Below are 17,722 nucleotides of genomic sequence, written 5' to 3'. Positions count from 1 at the left end.
TGGATATCTACTCTGAGCTTGTTCAGTGGAACTGCAATGGAGACTACTGTCATTTTCCAGAATTGCAGTCCTTTATTGCTTTTTACTCTGTAGCTTGTGTCATTCTACAGGAGTCTTGTTTTACTGATACTCACTCACTAACCCTTTGTGGGTTCCATGCTTTCTATTGGAACTGAATCAGCTCTTTGAGGGCTTCTAGTGGTGTCAGCACTTGGGTTCCTATGGATATTGTTAGTACATGGATCCCACTTTATACCCATTTGGAAGCAGTTGCCATTCAAGTCTACTTGTACTCTGCAGTCATCTCTATCTTCCTCATGGTCTAGTGGCTAGTTTTTCTACCTCTGGATCACAGGGCTCCTGGTTCAATTACCGGTCGGGTTGTGGATTTTCTCTGCCTGGGGACTGGGTGTTTATGTTGTCCTCATCTTTTCATCTTCATTTGTGAAAGTGGCGAGATTGGACAGTGTAAAGATTGGGGATTTGTAAGGGCGTTGATAACCACGCAGTTGAGCACCCTGAAAACCAACCATCATCATCTGCCATTGATCTTTTGCTCTCTTCCCCTCTCATTCTTCCTTCCCTACATAGACTGCGACAAGATAACCTCTGTTAGTGACCACTTACCATTGATTCTCTCATTCCCTTCCCACCTCCTGATGACCCAGTTACCCTGCTGGTCTTTCCATCATGCTGATAGGCCTCTACATACCTCCCAGGTCTTGTTTCCCCCTTCTTTGTCAGCTTATATTGATGAGGTCATCTGTGATCTGTCAGACAAGATAATCTTAATTATGAGCATAGCTGTTTCCCATTTGATACATCCCGTTAGCTGTCGGCCAGTTCCGTGGTGTACCACGGCCAGTGCCACCACTATGTGTGATCATCTTATTACCTTCAGACGTCTTTGTGCCAAAGCCCATTACGTAATCAAACAGAGCAAATGCTTGTGTTGGGAACTCTTTGTCTCCTTATTCAGTTCTTCTGTTACTTTGTCGTGAGTGTGGCTACTCTCTGCACACTCCAAGGTTGTCAGTGGCAGCCTTCCATTCCATCAGTTCTCATGGAACATCTTGCAACACATTTTGTGATGCCATTGGTGTCAGCCTCCTATCCAGCTGCCTTCCTCCTCTGGAAACAGCAGGCTGAAGCTTTCCGCTTATGTTTACCCCTTGTCAGGCAGAATCCTATAATGAACCTTCTACTGAATGGGACCTGCTTCTTGCCCTCTCTTCTTCCCGTGATTCAGCTCCTGGGCTTAATTCCATCCATAACCAATTGCTTCAACACCTTAATCCTGCACAATGCCAATATCTCCTCCAGGTGTTAACCAGATTTGGCTCCAAAGCATTTTCCTCTCTCAGTGGAGAGACAGTATTGTGGTTCCTTTCCGTAAGCTTGGAAAGGATCCATTGTCCCTTAATAGTTACCAACTAATCAGCTTGACCAATGTCCCCTGCAAGTTACTAGAATGGATGGTGGCTCATCAGCTCATTTGGGTCCTTGAATCTCTGAACCTTTTATCTCCTTACCAGTTGCAGCTTCTGGGAGGGACAGTCTCCGATCGATTATCTGCTTCAATTGGAAACCACAATTCGGCAGGCATTTTCCCAGCACCACCATCTTGTTGCAGTTTTCTTCGATCTTCTTAAGGCCGACAGCACAACTTGGTGCCGTCACATCATCCTTAAGCTCCATGAGTGGGATCTTTGGGGCCCCCTACCAATTTCTATACACCAGTTTCTGTCTCAGCACTCTTTTGAAGAGTCCTGGTTGGCACTGTTCTCAGCTTTCCATAGTCACAGGAAAACAGCATTCTAGAGGGCTGTGTGTTAAGTCTCCTTGTTTTTCTCATCACTATTAAGGGATATGTGGTGTATGCTGGACCATTAGTTACCCCTGCCCTGTATGTGGATGATCTCTGTGTTTGGCCTAGCTCTCACTCAATCACTTCTGTGGAACAACAGCTCAAGGGTGCCATCCGGCACACTTCCTTGTGAACATTCTTGCAAGGGTCTCAGTTCTCTCCCCATGAGTCGAGGGTGATGCATTTCTGTCGCCATACTATGCTTCATTCTTATCCAGAGCTCTGCCTCAATGCCTAATGTCTGACCATGGTCTCAAAGTTCTGTTTCTTGGGTTTTTCGTTTGACAACAAGCTTACTTGGTTACCCTATATCTGTCATCTGAAGGTTGGCTGTTTTCATAAACTCAATGTTCTTCACTTCCTTGCCCACACCTCTTGGGGCATGCACCGTTCGACCTTTTGCTTTCACTGGATTTCAGTTCTGTCTCCTCTGGAGTGTGGTTGTCAAGTTTATTAATCAGCTTCTCCGCTTGGACCTGGTTCACCGTATGGTATCCATGTAGCCACTGATGCCTTTCACAGTAGCCCTGGTTGACACTGGGATCCCTCCCCTTTCTATTCAGTGGTCCCAGCTCCTGGTTTCCTAAACTGGGATCTCACCCCTTTCGATTCGGCGGTCCCAGCTCATGGTTTCCTATGCCATCACTATCCACTCTTCACCTGCTCACCCCTCCTGTTCTATTCTTTTCACAGCTTTGGGCCATCTCCCACCTGCTGCCCGCCCTCAGGTGGGTTTACCATTTGGTTTCTGTCTCACTTCTCTTCACCATAACTTCCATCTCACATCCTTGTTGTCTTCCCCATGTTCTCTCCACTCCAGTGGTGTTACATTGTTTGTTCCGAATGCTTTTATGGGAGTTTCAGGATGCCATTGTTTTTTATATGAAGGCTCTAAATCTGTTGATCATGTGGGATATGCTTTCACATCTGCTGTTGGCACTGCTGTTGGCATCTGCTGTTCTCTCCTGAGCAATCCCCCCTAGTTTAATTCCTCAGCCATGGATTCAAATGGATCTGTTCTGGGGTCAGAAAGATGCCATCACTCCAGTGGTGTTACATTGTTTGTTCCGAATGCTTTTATGGGAGTTTCAGGATGCCATTGTTTCTTATACGAAGGCTCTAAATCTGCTGATCATGTGGGATATGCTTTCACATCTGCTGTTGGCACTGAACACCATCTCCTGCCTGCCACGTGTGGAGTGTTTGCTGTGGAAGTGATGGCCACCTATCGGAACCTCTGCTTCATAGAACAGTCGTCACTCACCCGAGTTTTATTATGTACGGACTCAAAGAGTGGCCTTCAGGCTATCGCTCTGAGTTTTTCAGCCACCCCTTGGTCTTTGCCATCCATGACCTTCTTGCTGATCTTGGTGATACTGCTTGTTCGGTTGATTTCCTTTGGGTTCCTGGCCATGAAGGTATCCCAGGTAGTAAACTTGCTAATCATGTGGCGGGGAAGGGGGTGGTCATCTACAAACCCCCCCCCCCCCCCCCCTCTACTACCACCACCACCACCATTGTCTGGGACCCCTCCAGGGGTGAATTTGTTGCTTCAAATCAAATCAATTTTTGCTCAACCATGGCTTGGCTCTTGGGAGGCTACTCCGCTGTCTAAAAGACTTTGTGCCGTCAAGGAGACTCCCACAATGAAGCATTCTTCCCTCTTTCTCCTCCAGCAGCAATCTACCATCCTCTGCAGTCTTCATATTGGCCATACTAGGTTGACTCACGGATTTTTACTTTAATTTTGCACTGTGTTAATCTGAGGAATGGAATTAATTTTCAGTATTCATCCATCAATATTTTTATTAGAAAAATTCAAGCCCTTTTTCCCATATGCCACTTATTGAAAATTCAAACTGTTATAAGAATAGATAAAAGCACTACTCTTACGCCAATCTGTTACATTGCTGAACAAGACTACAGCTGAATGTAAGAGATTCCAAAAAATTCAATTCAACAATAGTTACATGGAAAATCCCTTTTTGCCCCATTCTAAAACCTCTCTAGGGATTTTTTCCAAGCCAAATCTGCAGCAGTCAGTGTTGAATGCTTTCTTCTTGTCGAGAAAATGTGTCAAGTGACTGTCATTTGTCCTCTAAAAATCTCAAGACAGGTAGATATGAATATGTAATGCAGTTTATATTCGCTGTTTGCTCATTTATGAGACACGGGTTTATATTGCCAGGAAACCTGAAATTCTCTCCTATATTCTGACGTAACAATCCACTCTGCTGCATCAACATACATTAAGAAATTCCTGGGAAAGCCCATGAATACTGTTCCAAAAACTCCAGAGCTATTGCCATGTGATTATGGTTTTATTTTAAGATTAATATGGAAGGTAGAGAGTCAGTAACAAAGCAGTGGTAAAAGGGTCTGGTTTTCAACAGAGCATTCTTCATTATTAGTATAAGAATGTTTGCTGGTTGAAAGAACAGTCTTGTGTATATTTTTTGTTTCTTTATTAATCTTAGTTAATTTAAAAAAATAAAATTTATTTTCACCCACTCTCACATATCTGGATGTTTTAAATATAACACAGCTGAAAAATAAATCACTGTTGAACATTCATTTATGCGTTTGCTTATTTTCCTCAGGGTAACAGATCTTGACATTGAAGATGATGCTAACTGTAAACATCCTCCATGTTGTGTGAGCAATTGGTTATCTATTCCAAGAGCAGGAGGAGGAGCAAAACAAAAATTGTGTGGCAAACTGACACATTCCGTGATGGTTACATTGCGGCAACCACAAGCAGTAATCAAGTTTCATTCATCTGCTGTTCATAAAGAAGGGAGAGGATTTTTGATCGTATATAACACATGTACGTAATGTGTGAGAAGTTTGAATTATATTTTGCATGGTACTGTTATTTAACAACTGAATTTTCATTGTGGCAACCACAAGCACTAATCAAGTTTCATTCATCTGCTGATCATAAAGAAGGGACAGGATTTTTGATAGTGTATAACACTATGTGTGAGAAGTTTGAATTGTATTATGCTTGATAGTGTTATTTAACAACTGAATTTCACAGATGAAAACAATTAAAATGATGAGACAGGGCGACCATGCAAATTTAAATGATAGTATATACTGGCGTTTATCAGTACTCTTCTCAAAGTGTGTCTTTCCCTTTTTCCGGGTACTGTCAAATGGGGTGATTTCGGATGGTTTTGTCATTATTTTGATTGTAACTTTCATATATATTGTTAGATTAAATTGACTGTTATGGAAGTGGTAGGGTATATGTGTAACGAATAAAATATCCCAGAACCAGTAAGTGTATGTGTAGGTATATTTATCTGATGCAGTTAAATAAAGTGTCAGAATTCACCCAATGGATTGGGGTGATTTCAGACAAGTGTTTTTTAAATCTCTGTCCGAAGTTACAGTATATAGAGGGTGAATTCGGACAGTTACTGCATTTTTTTAAATTCTACATGCTTTTTATTTGATTCTGGTGACATTTTACACATTTTAAGGTAGCCCTTTGTTACGAATAAGTGATGTTCTTGTTGTTGTGGTCTTCAGTCCTGAGACTGGTTTGATGCAGCTCTCCATGCTACTCTATCCTGTGCAAGCTTCTTCATCTCCCAGTACCTACTGCAACCTACATCCTTCTGAATCTGCTTAGTGTATTCATCTCTTGGTCTCCCCCTACGATTTTTACCCTCCACGCTGCCCTCCAATACTAAATTGGTGATCCCTTGATGCCTCAGAACATGTCCTACCAACTGACCCCTTCTTCTGGTCAAGTTGTGCCACAAACTTCTCTTCTCCCCAATCCTATTCAATACTTCCTCATTAGTTATGTGATCTACCCATCTAATCTTCAGCATTCTTCTGTAGCACCACGTTTCGAAAGCTTCTTTTCTCTTCTTGTCCAAACTATTTAACAAATTTCTCTTCTTCAGAAACGCTTTCCTTGCCATTGCCAGTCTACATTTTATATCCTCTCTACTTCGACCATCATCAGTTTTTTGCTCCCCAAATAGCAAAACTCCTTTACTACTTTAAGTGTCTCATTTCCTAATCTAATTCCCTCAGCATCACCCGACTTAATTCTGCTACATTCCATTATCCTCGTTTTGCTTTTGTTGATGTTCATCTTATACATCCATTCAAGACACTGTCCATTCCATTCAACTGTTCTTCCAAGTCCTTTGCTGTCTCTGACAGAATTACAATGTCATCGGCGAACCTCAAAGTTTTTATTTCTTCTCCATGGATTTTAATACCTACTCCGAATTTTTCTTTTGTTTCCTTTACTGCTTGCTCAATATACAGATTGAATAGCATCGGGGAGAGGCTACAACCCTGTCTTACTCCCTTCCCAACCACTGCTTCCCTTTCATGCCCCTCGACACTTATAACTGCCATCTGGTTTCTGTACAAATTGTCAATAGCTTTTCGCTCCCTGTATTTTACCCCTGCCACCTTTAGAATTTGAAAGAGAGTATTCCAGTCAACGTTGTCAAAAGCTTTCTTTAAGTCTACAAATGCTAGAAACGTAGGTTTGCCTTTCCTTAATCTTTCTTCTAAGATAAGTCGTAAGGTCAGTATTGCCTCATGTGTTCCAGTATTTCTACGGAATCCAAACTGATCTTCCCCGAGGTTGGCTTCTACTAGTTTTTCCATTCGTCTGTAAAGAATTCGTGTTAGTATTTTGCAACTGTGGCTTATTAAACTGATTGTTCGGTAATTTTCACATCTGTCAACACCTGATTTCTTTGGGATTGGAATTATTATATTCTTCTTGAAGTCTGAGGGTATTTCGCCTGTTTCATACAACTTGCTCACCAGATGGTAGAGTTTTGTCAGGACTGGCTCTCCCAAGACAGTCAGTAGTTCCAATGGAATGTTGTCTACTCCGGGGGCCTTGTTTCGACTCAGGTCTTTCAGTGCTCTGTCAAACTCTTCACGCAGTATCGTATCTCCCATTTCATCTTCATCTACATCCTCTTCCATTTCCATAATATTGTCCTCAAGTACATCACCCTTGTATAGAACCTCTATATACTCCTTCCACCTTTCTGCTTTCCCTTCTTTGCTTAGAACTGGGTTTCCATCTGAGCTCTTGATGTTCATACAAGTGGTTCTCTTATCTCCAAAAGTCTCTTTAATTTTGTAGGCAGCATCTATCTTACCCCTGGTGAGATAAGCCTCTACATCCTTGCATTTGTCCTCTAACCATCCCTGCTTAGCCATTTTGCACTTCCTGTCGATCTCATTTTTGAGACGTTTGTATTCCATTTTGCCTGCTTCATTTACTGCATTTTTATATTTTCTCCTTTCATCAATTAAATTCAATATTTCTTCTGTTACCCAAGAATTTCTACTAGCCCTCGTCTTTTTACCTACTTGGTCCTCTGCTGCCTTCACTACTTCATCCCTCAAAGCTACCCATTCATCTTCTACTGTATTTCTTTCCCCCCTTCCTGTCAATTGTTCCCTTATGCTCTCCCTGAAACTCTGTACAACCTCTGGTTTAGTCAGTTTATCCAGGTCCCATCTCCTTAAATTCCCACCTTTTTGCAGTTTCTTCAGTTTTAATCTACAGGTCATAAGCAATAGATTGTGGTCAGAGTCCACATCTGCCCCTGGAAATGTCTTACAATTTAGAACCTGGTTCCTAAATCTCTGTTTCACCATTATATAATCGATCTGATACCTTTTAGTATCTCCAGGGTTCTTCCATGTATACAACCTTCTATCATGATTCTTAAACCAAGTGTTAGCTATTATTAAGTTGTGCTCTGTGCAAAATTCTACCATGCGGCTTCCTCTTTCATTTCTTAGCCCCAATCCATATTCACCTACTATGTTTCCTTCTCTCCCTTTTCCTACACTCGAATTCCAGTCACCCATGACTATTAAATTTTCATCTCCCTTCACTATCTGAATAATTTCTTTTATTTCATCATACATTTCTTCAATTCCTTCGTCATCTGCAGAGCTAGTTGGCATATAAACTTGTACTACTGTAGTAGGTGTGGGCTTCGTATCTATCTTGGCCACAATAATGCGTTCACTATGCTGTTTGTAGTAGCTTACCCGCATTCCTATTTTCCTATTCATTATTAAACCTACTCCTGCATTACCCCTATTTGACTTTGTGTTTATAACCCTGTAGTCACCTGACCAGAAGTCTTGTTCCTCCTACCACCGAACTTCACTAATTCCCACTATATCTAACTTTAACCTATCCATTTCCCTTTTTAAATTTTCTAACCTACCTGCCCGATTAAGGGATCTGACATTCCACGCTCCGATCCGTAGAGTGCCAGTTTTCTTTCTCCTGATAACGACGTCCTCTTGAGTAGTCCCCGCTCGGAGATCCGAATGGGGGACTATTTTACCTCCGGAATATTTTACCCAAGAGGACGCCATCATCATTTAATCATACAGTAGAGCTGCATGCCCTCGGGAAAAATTACGGCCGTAGTTTCCCCTTGCTTTCAGCCGTTCGCAGTACCAGCACAGCAAGGCCGTTTTGGTTATTGTTACAAGGCCAGATCAGTCAATCATCCAGACTGTTGCCCTTGCAACTACTGAAAAGGCTGCTGCCCCTCTTCAGGAACCACACGTTTGTCTGGCCTCTCAACAGATACCCCTCCGTTGTGGTTGTACCTACGGTACGGCTATCTGTATCGCTGAGGCACGCAAGCCTCCCCACCAACGGCAAGGTCCATGGTTCATGGGGGGGAATAAGTGATATGGAATGATATAATGAATTTTATATATTACAGATAAGTTTTTATTTTGCAAGAATTGAAATAAATTTTTTTACAGTTCTTAACTGAAATATTGGAAACGTACAGAAACAAACTAGGCAATTTAACTAAAAGGTCAAAATAATTTTTCTTATTCATTGTTCTAAATTAAGTTGCAAACACTTTAAATAATGATTGTCTTCGAGTATAAAGCACATCTTCTCGGAAAATGAACATTCCTCTCTTCTCAACTGGTGTGGGAGGTATTCTCGAAATTTCCTATTTTTCTTTTGTCTCTTCATCGGGGACATTAGGAAACACAGATACGTTTGTACTGTTCTCGTGTGGGCGCATGAATTTCACACTTACTCCTGTAGCACTAACATTTTTGGCCACTCCAACATACTGCCTTGTTTGCTCCTTGTTTCCATGTTCATATTTGTACTCTGCAACAGGAAAGGCTTCTTCTTTCATCAGTAAAACTTCATTGGATAATGTATCGTTTTCACTTTCACTACTGCTAGAAGCACTGTCACTTGTACTAAAATGTAGACTTTCATGGCTGGAAATGTCATGTCCATTATAATTAATCGGGTTGTTATGCCGTGGTCGGTTGATGAATTCTGTGTCAATTCCCAACGTTTCGTCCCCGTCTGCGGAGGACACCTTCAAGGGGGTCTGTAGCTCAATGGAAAGTCCAACACACCCACTGGCTCGCTACTGACTGCCACTAAATTCCGTGTCTGCACACTCTCTCGCCGACACGTGACGTCACGTGTTTTGAAAATGTCAGTGCAATTGGCCACTGTCCGCTGCCGTTGATCGCCGTTGCCATCACCCAGTGGTGGACGGGTGGTACACATCTTCTTCAACACTGGCATCCATATACCGTTTAATTTCACGCCCTCTGCCTTTCGATTGAAATTATTAGGGTTTTTGGAAATTTCGATTGCCTCCTTGTAGAGCCTTTCGCAGTATTCACTTGTGGCCGCTAGTACTTGCGTCTCCTCGAAACAAATATGGTGGTTACCTGGCTGGAAAGTATGCTCTGCAACAGCTGATTGTTCCATTTCTCCTCTTCTACAATTGCCCTTGTGCTCTTAGCTTTTTCTAATGGTTTGCGAGCGTCCTTGGCAGGCTTAAGATATTCCTGTATCTTCGTGGTGGGCTTCTAAATTAAGGTAATATTCTGCTTCGCCAAGATCCTCCCTATTCTTTCCATTTTCAGTAACCTGTACGTCACTATGGTATCTGCGTGGCTGTCTCAATACACGTTTTATTTCGGCAGACGAATATCCGTTCTTCATTAGTGCATTGTGGAAATGTTCCACCTCAGCATCGAGCAAATCAGGTTCACAAATATTTCTAGCTCTGTCCACTAACGTCTTGATGACACCCCACTTCTGTTGGGGGTGGTGGTTCAAATCCCGGTGCAAGTACGGGTCCGTGTGCGTGGGTTTGCGGTGTACTGAATGGCTCAAACTACCAGTTTCATTTCTAAAAACAAGCACATCGAGGAAATGTAATTTGCCGTCTACCTCCTCTCCTTTGTAAACTGAATTCTCGAGTTTATACTATTCAGATGTTCGTGGAACCAGCTTAGTTCCTCTGTGCCATGTCTCCACAGCACAAACGTGTCATCCACATATCGGAACCATACATTTGGTTTTTTGCTGGCAGTACCTGAGGCCTGTTCTTCGAATTTCTCCATAAACAAGTTTGCAATTACAGGACTTAGGGGGCTTCCCATAGCCACACCATCCGTTTGTTCATAAAACTGTTCATTCCACTTGAAGTATGTGGTCGTCAAACAACACTTAAACAGTTCTGAAATATCGGCAGGAAAAATTCAGTCGAGCTGTGACAGTACATCATTAAATGGAACCGTGGTAAACAGCGAAACCACATCGAAGCTGACCAATACGTCCTCCAGCTGGACCACTATGCCATTCAATCTGCTGATGAAATGTGTCGAATTCTTTATATAAGAGCCCAAATGGCCCACATGTGGTTTTAACAGCATAGTCAAAAACTTGGCTAACGAGTAGGTGGGCGAACCAATGGCACTTAGTATCAGTCTCAACGGCACATTTTCTTTATGAAATTTGGGCAATCCATAAAGCCTCGGTGGTAGCGCAACCGAATTGCAGAGACCTTTCTGTACACTCTCTTCAATGGAGGACTTTTTTGTTAACCACAACACAGTTCTAAGAACATTGTTAGTGGAGTCTTTATTCAGCTTCCTATATGCTTGCGGATGCAGTAGATCAATAATTTTACTCTGATAGTCGGCCACATCCATAACCACCATTGCACTTCCTTTGTCAGCTGGGAGGATCAAAATACTATCATCGTCATTTAGGAGTTTTAAAGCTCTTATCACTCACAGTTATAATACTCTTCGGCAGTTTTGCATTGGCTAATATTCTCACTGTTTCTATACGGATTTCTTCAGCTGTTACAGAATCCTCACGGCGAATTCCTGCTTCTACACTGGCTATAATTTCTTTCGTGGGCACAAAACGTGGACTAACAGCAAAATTTCCTCCCTTGGCAAGCACAGATGTCTCATCGTCAGATAACGAATGTTTGGATAAATTGATAACGGTCTGATTAGGTAGCAAATTATCAAACTACTTCTTCTTGTCTACTAGACGTTGTCACATACGCTTTCCCATGGTATCATGCAGTAGTCTATCAATTTTATACCAGTCACCGCTGCACAGTTTATTACTGATAGTAATATGGAGAGACATTAACTTACTGTTTGTGCTTGCCAAGTCCCATCGGGTCTGCTGAATGCGCTCTCGTAGTAAGGCCTCCTCAGTCCATTTGAAAATGCGTTGTGCCTTTCCCGAATAGAACAGTCGCTTTATCTTCAGAAACTTCAGTATAACACCGACGGCTCTGCAACGAGACAGGAATGTGGGGGAACACAAAAGCTGGACTCTCTTCTTCCGGAGTCCTTACAGGCAACGCACTTCACTTGACAGCTCCTCCCTGTAGAGGCGTCTGATACTAAAATGTAGTCTATCACGGCCGGAAATATCATGTCCATTATAATTATCCGGGCTGTTATGCCGTGGTCGGTTGATGAATTCTGTGTCAATTCCCAATGTTTTGTCCCCATCTGCGGAGGACATCTTCAAGGGGGTCTGTAGCTGAATGGAAGGTCCAACACACCCACTGGCTCGCTCCTGACTGCCACTAAATTCCATGTCCGGGCAGTCCTCCATTGAAGAGAGTGTACAGAAAGGTCTCTGCAATTCGATTGCGCTACCACCGAGGCTTTATGGATTGCCCAAAATTCATAAAGAAAATGTGCCGTTAAGAGCGATACTAAGTGCCATTGGTTCGCCCACCTACTCCTTAGCCAAGTTTTTGACTAAGCTGTTAAAACCACATGTGGGCCAATTGGGCTCTTATATAAAGAATTCGACACATTTCATCAGCAAATTGAATGGCATAGTGGTCCAGCCGGAGGACATATTGGTCAGCTTCGATGTAGTTTCGCTGTTTACCATGGTTCCACTTAATGATGTACTGTCACAGCTCGATTGAATTTTTCCTGCCGATATTTCAGAACTGTTTAAGTGTTGTTTGACGACCACATACTTCAAGTGGAATGAACAGTTTTATGAACAAATGGATGGTGTGGCTATGGGAAGCCTCCTAAGTCCCGTAATTGCAAACTTGTTTATTGAGAAATTCGAAGAACAGGCCTTAAGTACTGCCAGCAAAAAACCAAATGTATGGTTCCGATATGTGGATGACACGTTCGTGCTGTGGAGACATGGCACAGAGGAACTAAGCTGGTTCCACGAACATCTGAATAGTATAAATTCGAGAATTCAGTTTACAATGGAGGAGGCGGTAGACAGCAAATTACATTTCCTCGATGTGCTTGTTTTTAGAAACGAAACTGGTAGCTTGAGCCACTCCGTATACCGCAAACCCACGCACACGGACCCTTATTTGCACTGGGATTCGAACCACCACCCACAACAGAAGTGGGGTGTTATCAAGACATTAGTGGACAGAGCTAGAAATATTTGTGAACCTGAGTTGCTCGATGCTGAGATAGAACATCTCCACAATGCACTAATGAAGAACGGATATTCATCTGCCGAAATAAAACGTGCGTTGAGACAGCCAGGCTACTGCAAAATCTAAGGTTTTCCTTCCGTTTGTTAAAAATGTAATGGAAAGAATAGGGAGGATCTTGATGAAGCAGAATATTACCTTAATTTATAAGCCCACCAGGAAGATACAGGAATACCTTAAGCCTGCCAAGGACGCTCGCAAACCATTAGAAAAAGCTGGAGTGTATAGGATCCCATGCAGCTCTGGAGATGTTTATGAGGGTACCACTAAAAGGACTGTTTCAAAACGTTTGGAAGAGCACAAGGGCAATTTTAGAAGAGGAGAAATGGAACAATCAGCTGTTGCGGAGAATGCTTTTCAGCCAGGTAACCACCATATTCCTTTCGAGGAGACGCAAGTACTAGCGGCCACAAGTGAATACTGCGAAAGGCTCTACAGGGAGGCAATCGAAATTGCCAAACACCTTAATAATTTCAGTCGAAAGGCAGAGGGTGTGAAATTAAAAGGTATAAGGATGCCGGTGTTGAAGAAGATGTGTACCACCCGTCCACCACTGGGTGATGGCAATGGCGATGGACGGCAGCAGACAGCGGCCAATTGCACTGACGTTTTCAAAACATGTGACGTCATACCTCAGCACGGGAGCGTGCAGACACGGAATTTAGCGGCAGTCAGTAGCGAGCCAGTGGGTGTGTTGGACCTTTCATCGATCTACAGACCCCCTTGAAGATGTCCTCCGCAGACGGGGACGAAACTTTGGGAATTGACACAGAATTCATCAACTGACCACAACATAACAGCCCGGATAATTGTAATGGACACTGTCACTTGTTTCAGCACTGTTTTCGTTTCCTTGAAAATCTCAGCCAGTGATTAATTTTCCAGGTTGAACGTCTAGCTTGCGGCAGTGGCGAGAGCTACCAAGCTTATGTGGAGGATAACGAATTTCTTTGAGCATTTCTTCAAAAGTGGAACACCATGTGTCTACATTGTTTTGCTGGTTCTCCTCATTATCAGGCAATTTTCGTAAGACATGATCTGGATCAAAAGGGATTAGCCCCGTGGCGCAAAATCCACCCTTCATGTTTTCCTTGTAGTTTGCTGAAATCTTAGTCAGTGTGTCCTTCACGAACAGCTTTTTGTAAAAGTTCCGTGTCATAATTACACCGTACTGCTCTTATACCTTCTTGGCATTGTCCGAAATCACCCCACACAGTACACAGTTTTACAAAAACCGTCATTATTTTATAACCTTGCATGAGAAACTCGACAAACTTGTAGAGAAATTGTCTCAATGCTGTTAGCTACTGAGTGCATCGACAATTACGGTTACAATAATTTCCCATTCGGCGGATCAATAGAAAGTTTCCACTTTACGAGAATGCATGGATTTTTAACACTGAGACTGTTTGTCAATTATTCACCTAGGGAAACAACTGATGCAAAATAAAAGTTGTGGAAAGCGATAAATGCAATCCTACACTTAAAATAACTGGCACACGGATGTTAAAATAAGTAACTCTTTGTTTCTATGCAGTGGCAAAGAGCAAATAATCCATACTGTCCGAATTCGCCCCAGTGTCGAAAATCACCCCATTTGACGGTACTTTTATATGACTAAATGGTAGCGCACACAGTCCGCGAATCTCCTGATTTATTTTCATTTATCATAAATGTGTTGTCTAAATTAAAATGGTTCTGTACAAGTTTCATTCAAAAAGTAAGGGCCATTTGCTCATATTTAAATGTAGGCATCTCAGAACGAAGTTGCACAATTGCAGTGGCATCTATTGAGTTTTGAGAGAGCAAGAGAAGCAGTTGTTTTGATTCAGTAGTCATTTTACTGTGGATGAAAGAAGAAAGCAATGTCTCTCGAAATAGAACGAGGGTCTCCCTGAAGCCTTCACAGACCGTAATTATCCTCCCAGCCTCGTACAAAAACAAATCTCCGGTGCCTTATATTCCCAGTCTCCCACCACCTCCTCAAGTTCCATTGTCCAGCTACAGAGGAGCATTCGCCTCATAACTCAGTACCACCCAGGACTGGAGCAACTGAATTACATTCTCCGTGAGGCTTTTGACTACCTCTCATTGTGCCCTGAAATAAGAAATGTCCTGCCCACTATTCTCCCCACCCCTCCCACAGTGGTATTCAGCTGTCCACCAAACCTACACAATATACTCGTCCATCCCTACACAACCCCTTCTCCCAGCCCCTTACCTCATGGCTCACACCCCTTTAATAGATACAAGTGCAAGACCTGTCCCATACATCCTCCCACCACCACCACCTCCACCTCCTACTCCAGTCTGATCACAAACATCATCCAACCCATCAAAGGAAGGTCTACCTGTGAAACAAGTCGTGTGATCTACAATCTAAGCTGCATTCACTGTGTTGCATCCTATGTGGGCATGACAACCAACAAACTGTCTGTCTGCGTGAATGGCAACCGACAAACTGTGGCCAAGAAACAGCAACCCTGTTGCTGAGTACACTGCCAAACATGACAGCCTTCATTTCAATGACTGCTTCACAGCCTGTGCCATTTGGATCCTCCCCACCAACATCAGCTTTTCTTAATTGCACAGGTGGGAACTTTCTCTGCAATCCTACGTTCCCGAAACCCTCCTGGCGTTAGTCATTGTCCTCACCCATCCAGCCCCTTCCCTGTTTCCAGTCCAACAGTGTTTTTACTTCTCTCCTTTTCCACAGCCCCCCCCCCCCCTCCTCCTAACCTCTCCCCTGTCCTCTGTCTAATATCTCTATTGCACATAGCTGCCCTGCCCTCTCTCCACCTCGTCCCTGCATGCTCCCTGGCAGCACTTCACTGCCTGCCCTCTGCCCTACTGTCCCTCCCCCTCCCCACTCCAGCCTCCTCCTTACCCCCACCCAGTTACCACTCCCATTATGCACTGGTGCTGCTGGCTGTAATGTGGCTTCAGTTGTCTGAGTCTGCAGTTTGTGTATGTGTGTGTGTGTGTGTGTATTTGTCGTCTATTTTTGACGAAGGTTTTACTGGCCGAAAGCTTTATCTGTGACAGTCTTTCTGTTGTGCCTATGTGCGACTCGGCATCTCCGCTATATGGTGAGTAGCAACTTTCCTTTTCGTAATATTGTTAGAATGTATAGTGATTATGTGGAAAAGTGAAACAGATTTGAAGGAATGTAAAACTGACAAAAGTTTCTTTCTTGTTACACTGAAGGGCCCTTATTTTTTGAGTAAGTCTTGTATGTTCTGAAACTCGTCAGCCGCATCTGCATCAACATGACTTCTCCACATTTCACACATAAGTACTTGGCAAATGATTCATTAAACCCACCTTCAGACTATTGCCGTTCCACTCCCAAAAGCGCACGAGGAAAATGAATACTCACATCTTTCTATGCAAGCTCAGATTTATTGTATTTTATTACGACTGATGTAAATGTCAGAATGTCAACATGCATTATGTTGTACCAGTGTGGAATATCTTATGGAGGATGCTGGAGTTGTCATTTGCTGGTGTCCCATATATGCTCAATTATAGACAGATCTGGTGATGGAGCAGGCCCCAAGGTAAAATGTTGAGAGAATGTAGAGCATGTTGGGTTACAACAGTGGTATGTGGGCAAGTGTTATCCTGTTGGAAAACACCCACTGAAATGCTATTCATGAATGGCAGCACAACAGGTCAAATCACCAGATTGATATACAAATTTACGGTCGTGGTACATTGGATAAACATGAGAATGCTCCTACTGTCATAGGAAATCGCACCCCAGGCTATAACTCTAGGTCCAGTGAGTTTAACATGTAGACAGGTTGGTTGCAGGTCCTTAACTGGCCTCCACCTAATCGACACACGGCCATCACTGGCACCGAGGCAGAACCAGCTTTCATCAGAAAATTCAACAAACCTCCCCACCATGCCATCCAGTGAGCTCTTGTGTGACAGCATTGGAGGCACAAATGGCAGTGGTTTGGGGTAAGTGGGATGCACATTACAAGACATATGGTTCATAGCTGTTCTTGAAGTAAGCAAATTGTAACAAGTCGTTGCGTCACTATGGTATCAACTTCTTCTCAGATTGCTGCTGCAGATGCAGCATGATGTGCAGGAGCCATATGCCAAACATTGTGGTCTTACCTTTCTGTAGTGCTACGTGGCCATGCAGAGCCCAGTCTTCTTGCAACTGTGCATTCTCTTGACTGCTGCTGCCAGCAGTCATGTACAGTGCTTACATTCCTGACAGAGAGAATGTCCAACTTCTCATAGTCTATCACATGACCTCGTTAAAACTCACTGAGGTGTTGATAATGGTATCTTTGTCGCATGAAAGGCATTCTTGACCAACAACAACTCACCATATCCAGTCTCAAACGTAACTAACCCTCTCGATTGTAACAGCGTGTATTTGAGGCAAACGTGATTTGCATCCTCATAGTGGTGCTTCTAGTGCCACTCTTATGCGGCTGGCACAAAATTTGAATAGACATGATCTTTCAGATGTAGAAACACACTTACCAACGTTTACAGTGTAGTAGAAGTGATGAGTTGTCAACAGATGTACAGGACACACACACACAGTGTATTCTCCTATAGTTTTTCATCTGTAAAAGTACAGAAATGTGTGTATTGCAAATAATATTTCGTAATTATTTAATGATTTTTTTTGTGATGATGCGTCCATGTATGTACTTAATTTATTCACTTTCTCTTAGGTTCAGATTTCTCTAAGTCAAAGAGGCCAAACAGGTTAGGCAAAGAGACTATGTGCTTTGGATTTTGACAACCTTTAGAACATATATTATTTCATAATGTCGTGTTTGATTATTTTGGTTTACACAAAATAAATAAACAATTTTTGTCTCTACCGGCTTATTTTAAACCTGTAATCACTCTGAACAAAGAACAAAACATGGTTGCTATTTCTTTGATTGTTAGAAATAGGTAGTGGAGTTGGAATGTACTTATCCTGCTTATTTCTCCTGCCCGTAATGTGTATACTGCTCACAACTAATTCCTTCTACTCTACACACCCTTGTAC

At 42.7% G+C, this 17,722-nt stretch overlaps 1 protein-coding gene across 4 annotated transcripts in view; it reads left to right on the top strand.

Annotated features, from left to right (window-relative positions):
- Nucleotides 1-17,722, top strand: part of LOC126088153 (low-density lipoprotein receptor-related protein 3-like) — a 108,125-nt gene that overhangs the window by 46,432 nt on the left and 43,971 nt on the right. For all 4 annotated transcript variants that reach the window (XM_049906273.1, XM_049906272.1, XM_049906271.1 and 1 more), the window contains exon 5: nt 4,468-4,694. In XM_049906273.1, the coding sequence (XP_049762230.1) occupies nt 4,468-4,694 (227 nt within the window). The remainder of the gene's footprint in view (nt 1-4,467; nt 4,695-17,722) is intronic.

The sequence above is a fragment of the Schistocerca cancellata genome, chromosome 6 (assembly GCF_023864275.1).
Source record: "Schistocerca cancellata isolate TAMUIC-IGC-003103 chromosome 6, iqSchCanc2.1, whole genome shotgun sequence".
Classification (NCBI taxonomy): Eukaryota; Metazoa; Arthropoda; class Insecta; order Orthoptera; family Acrididae; genus Schistocerca; species Schistocerca cancellata.
This window is presented reverse-complemented; position numbering and strand designations above follow the sequence as displayed.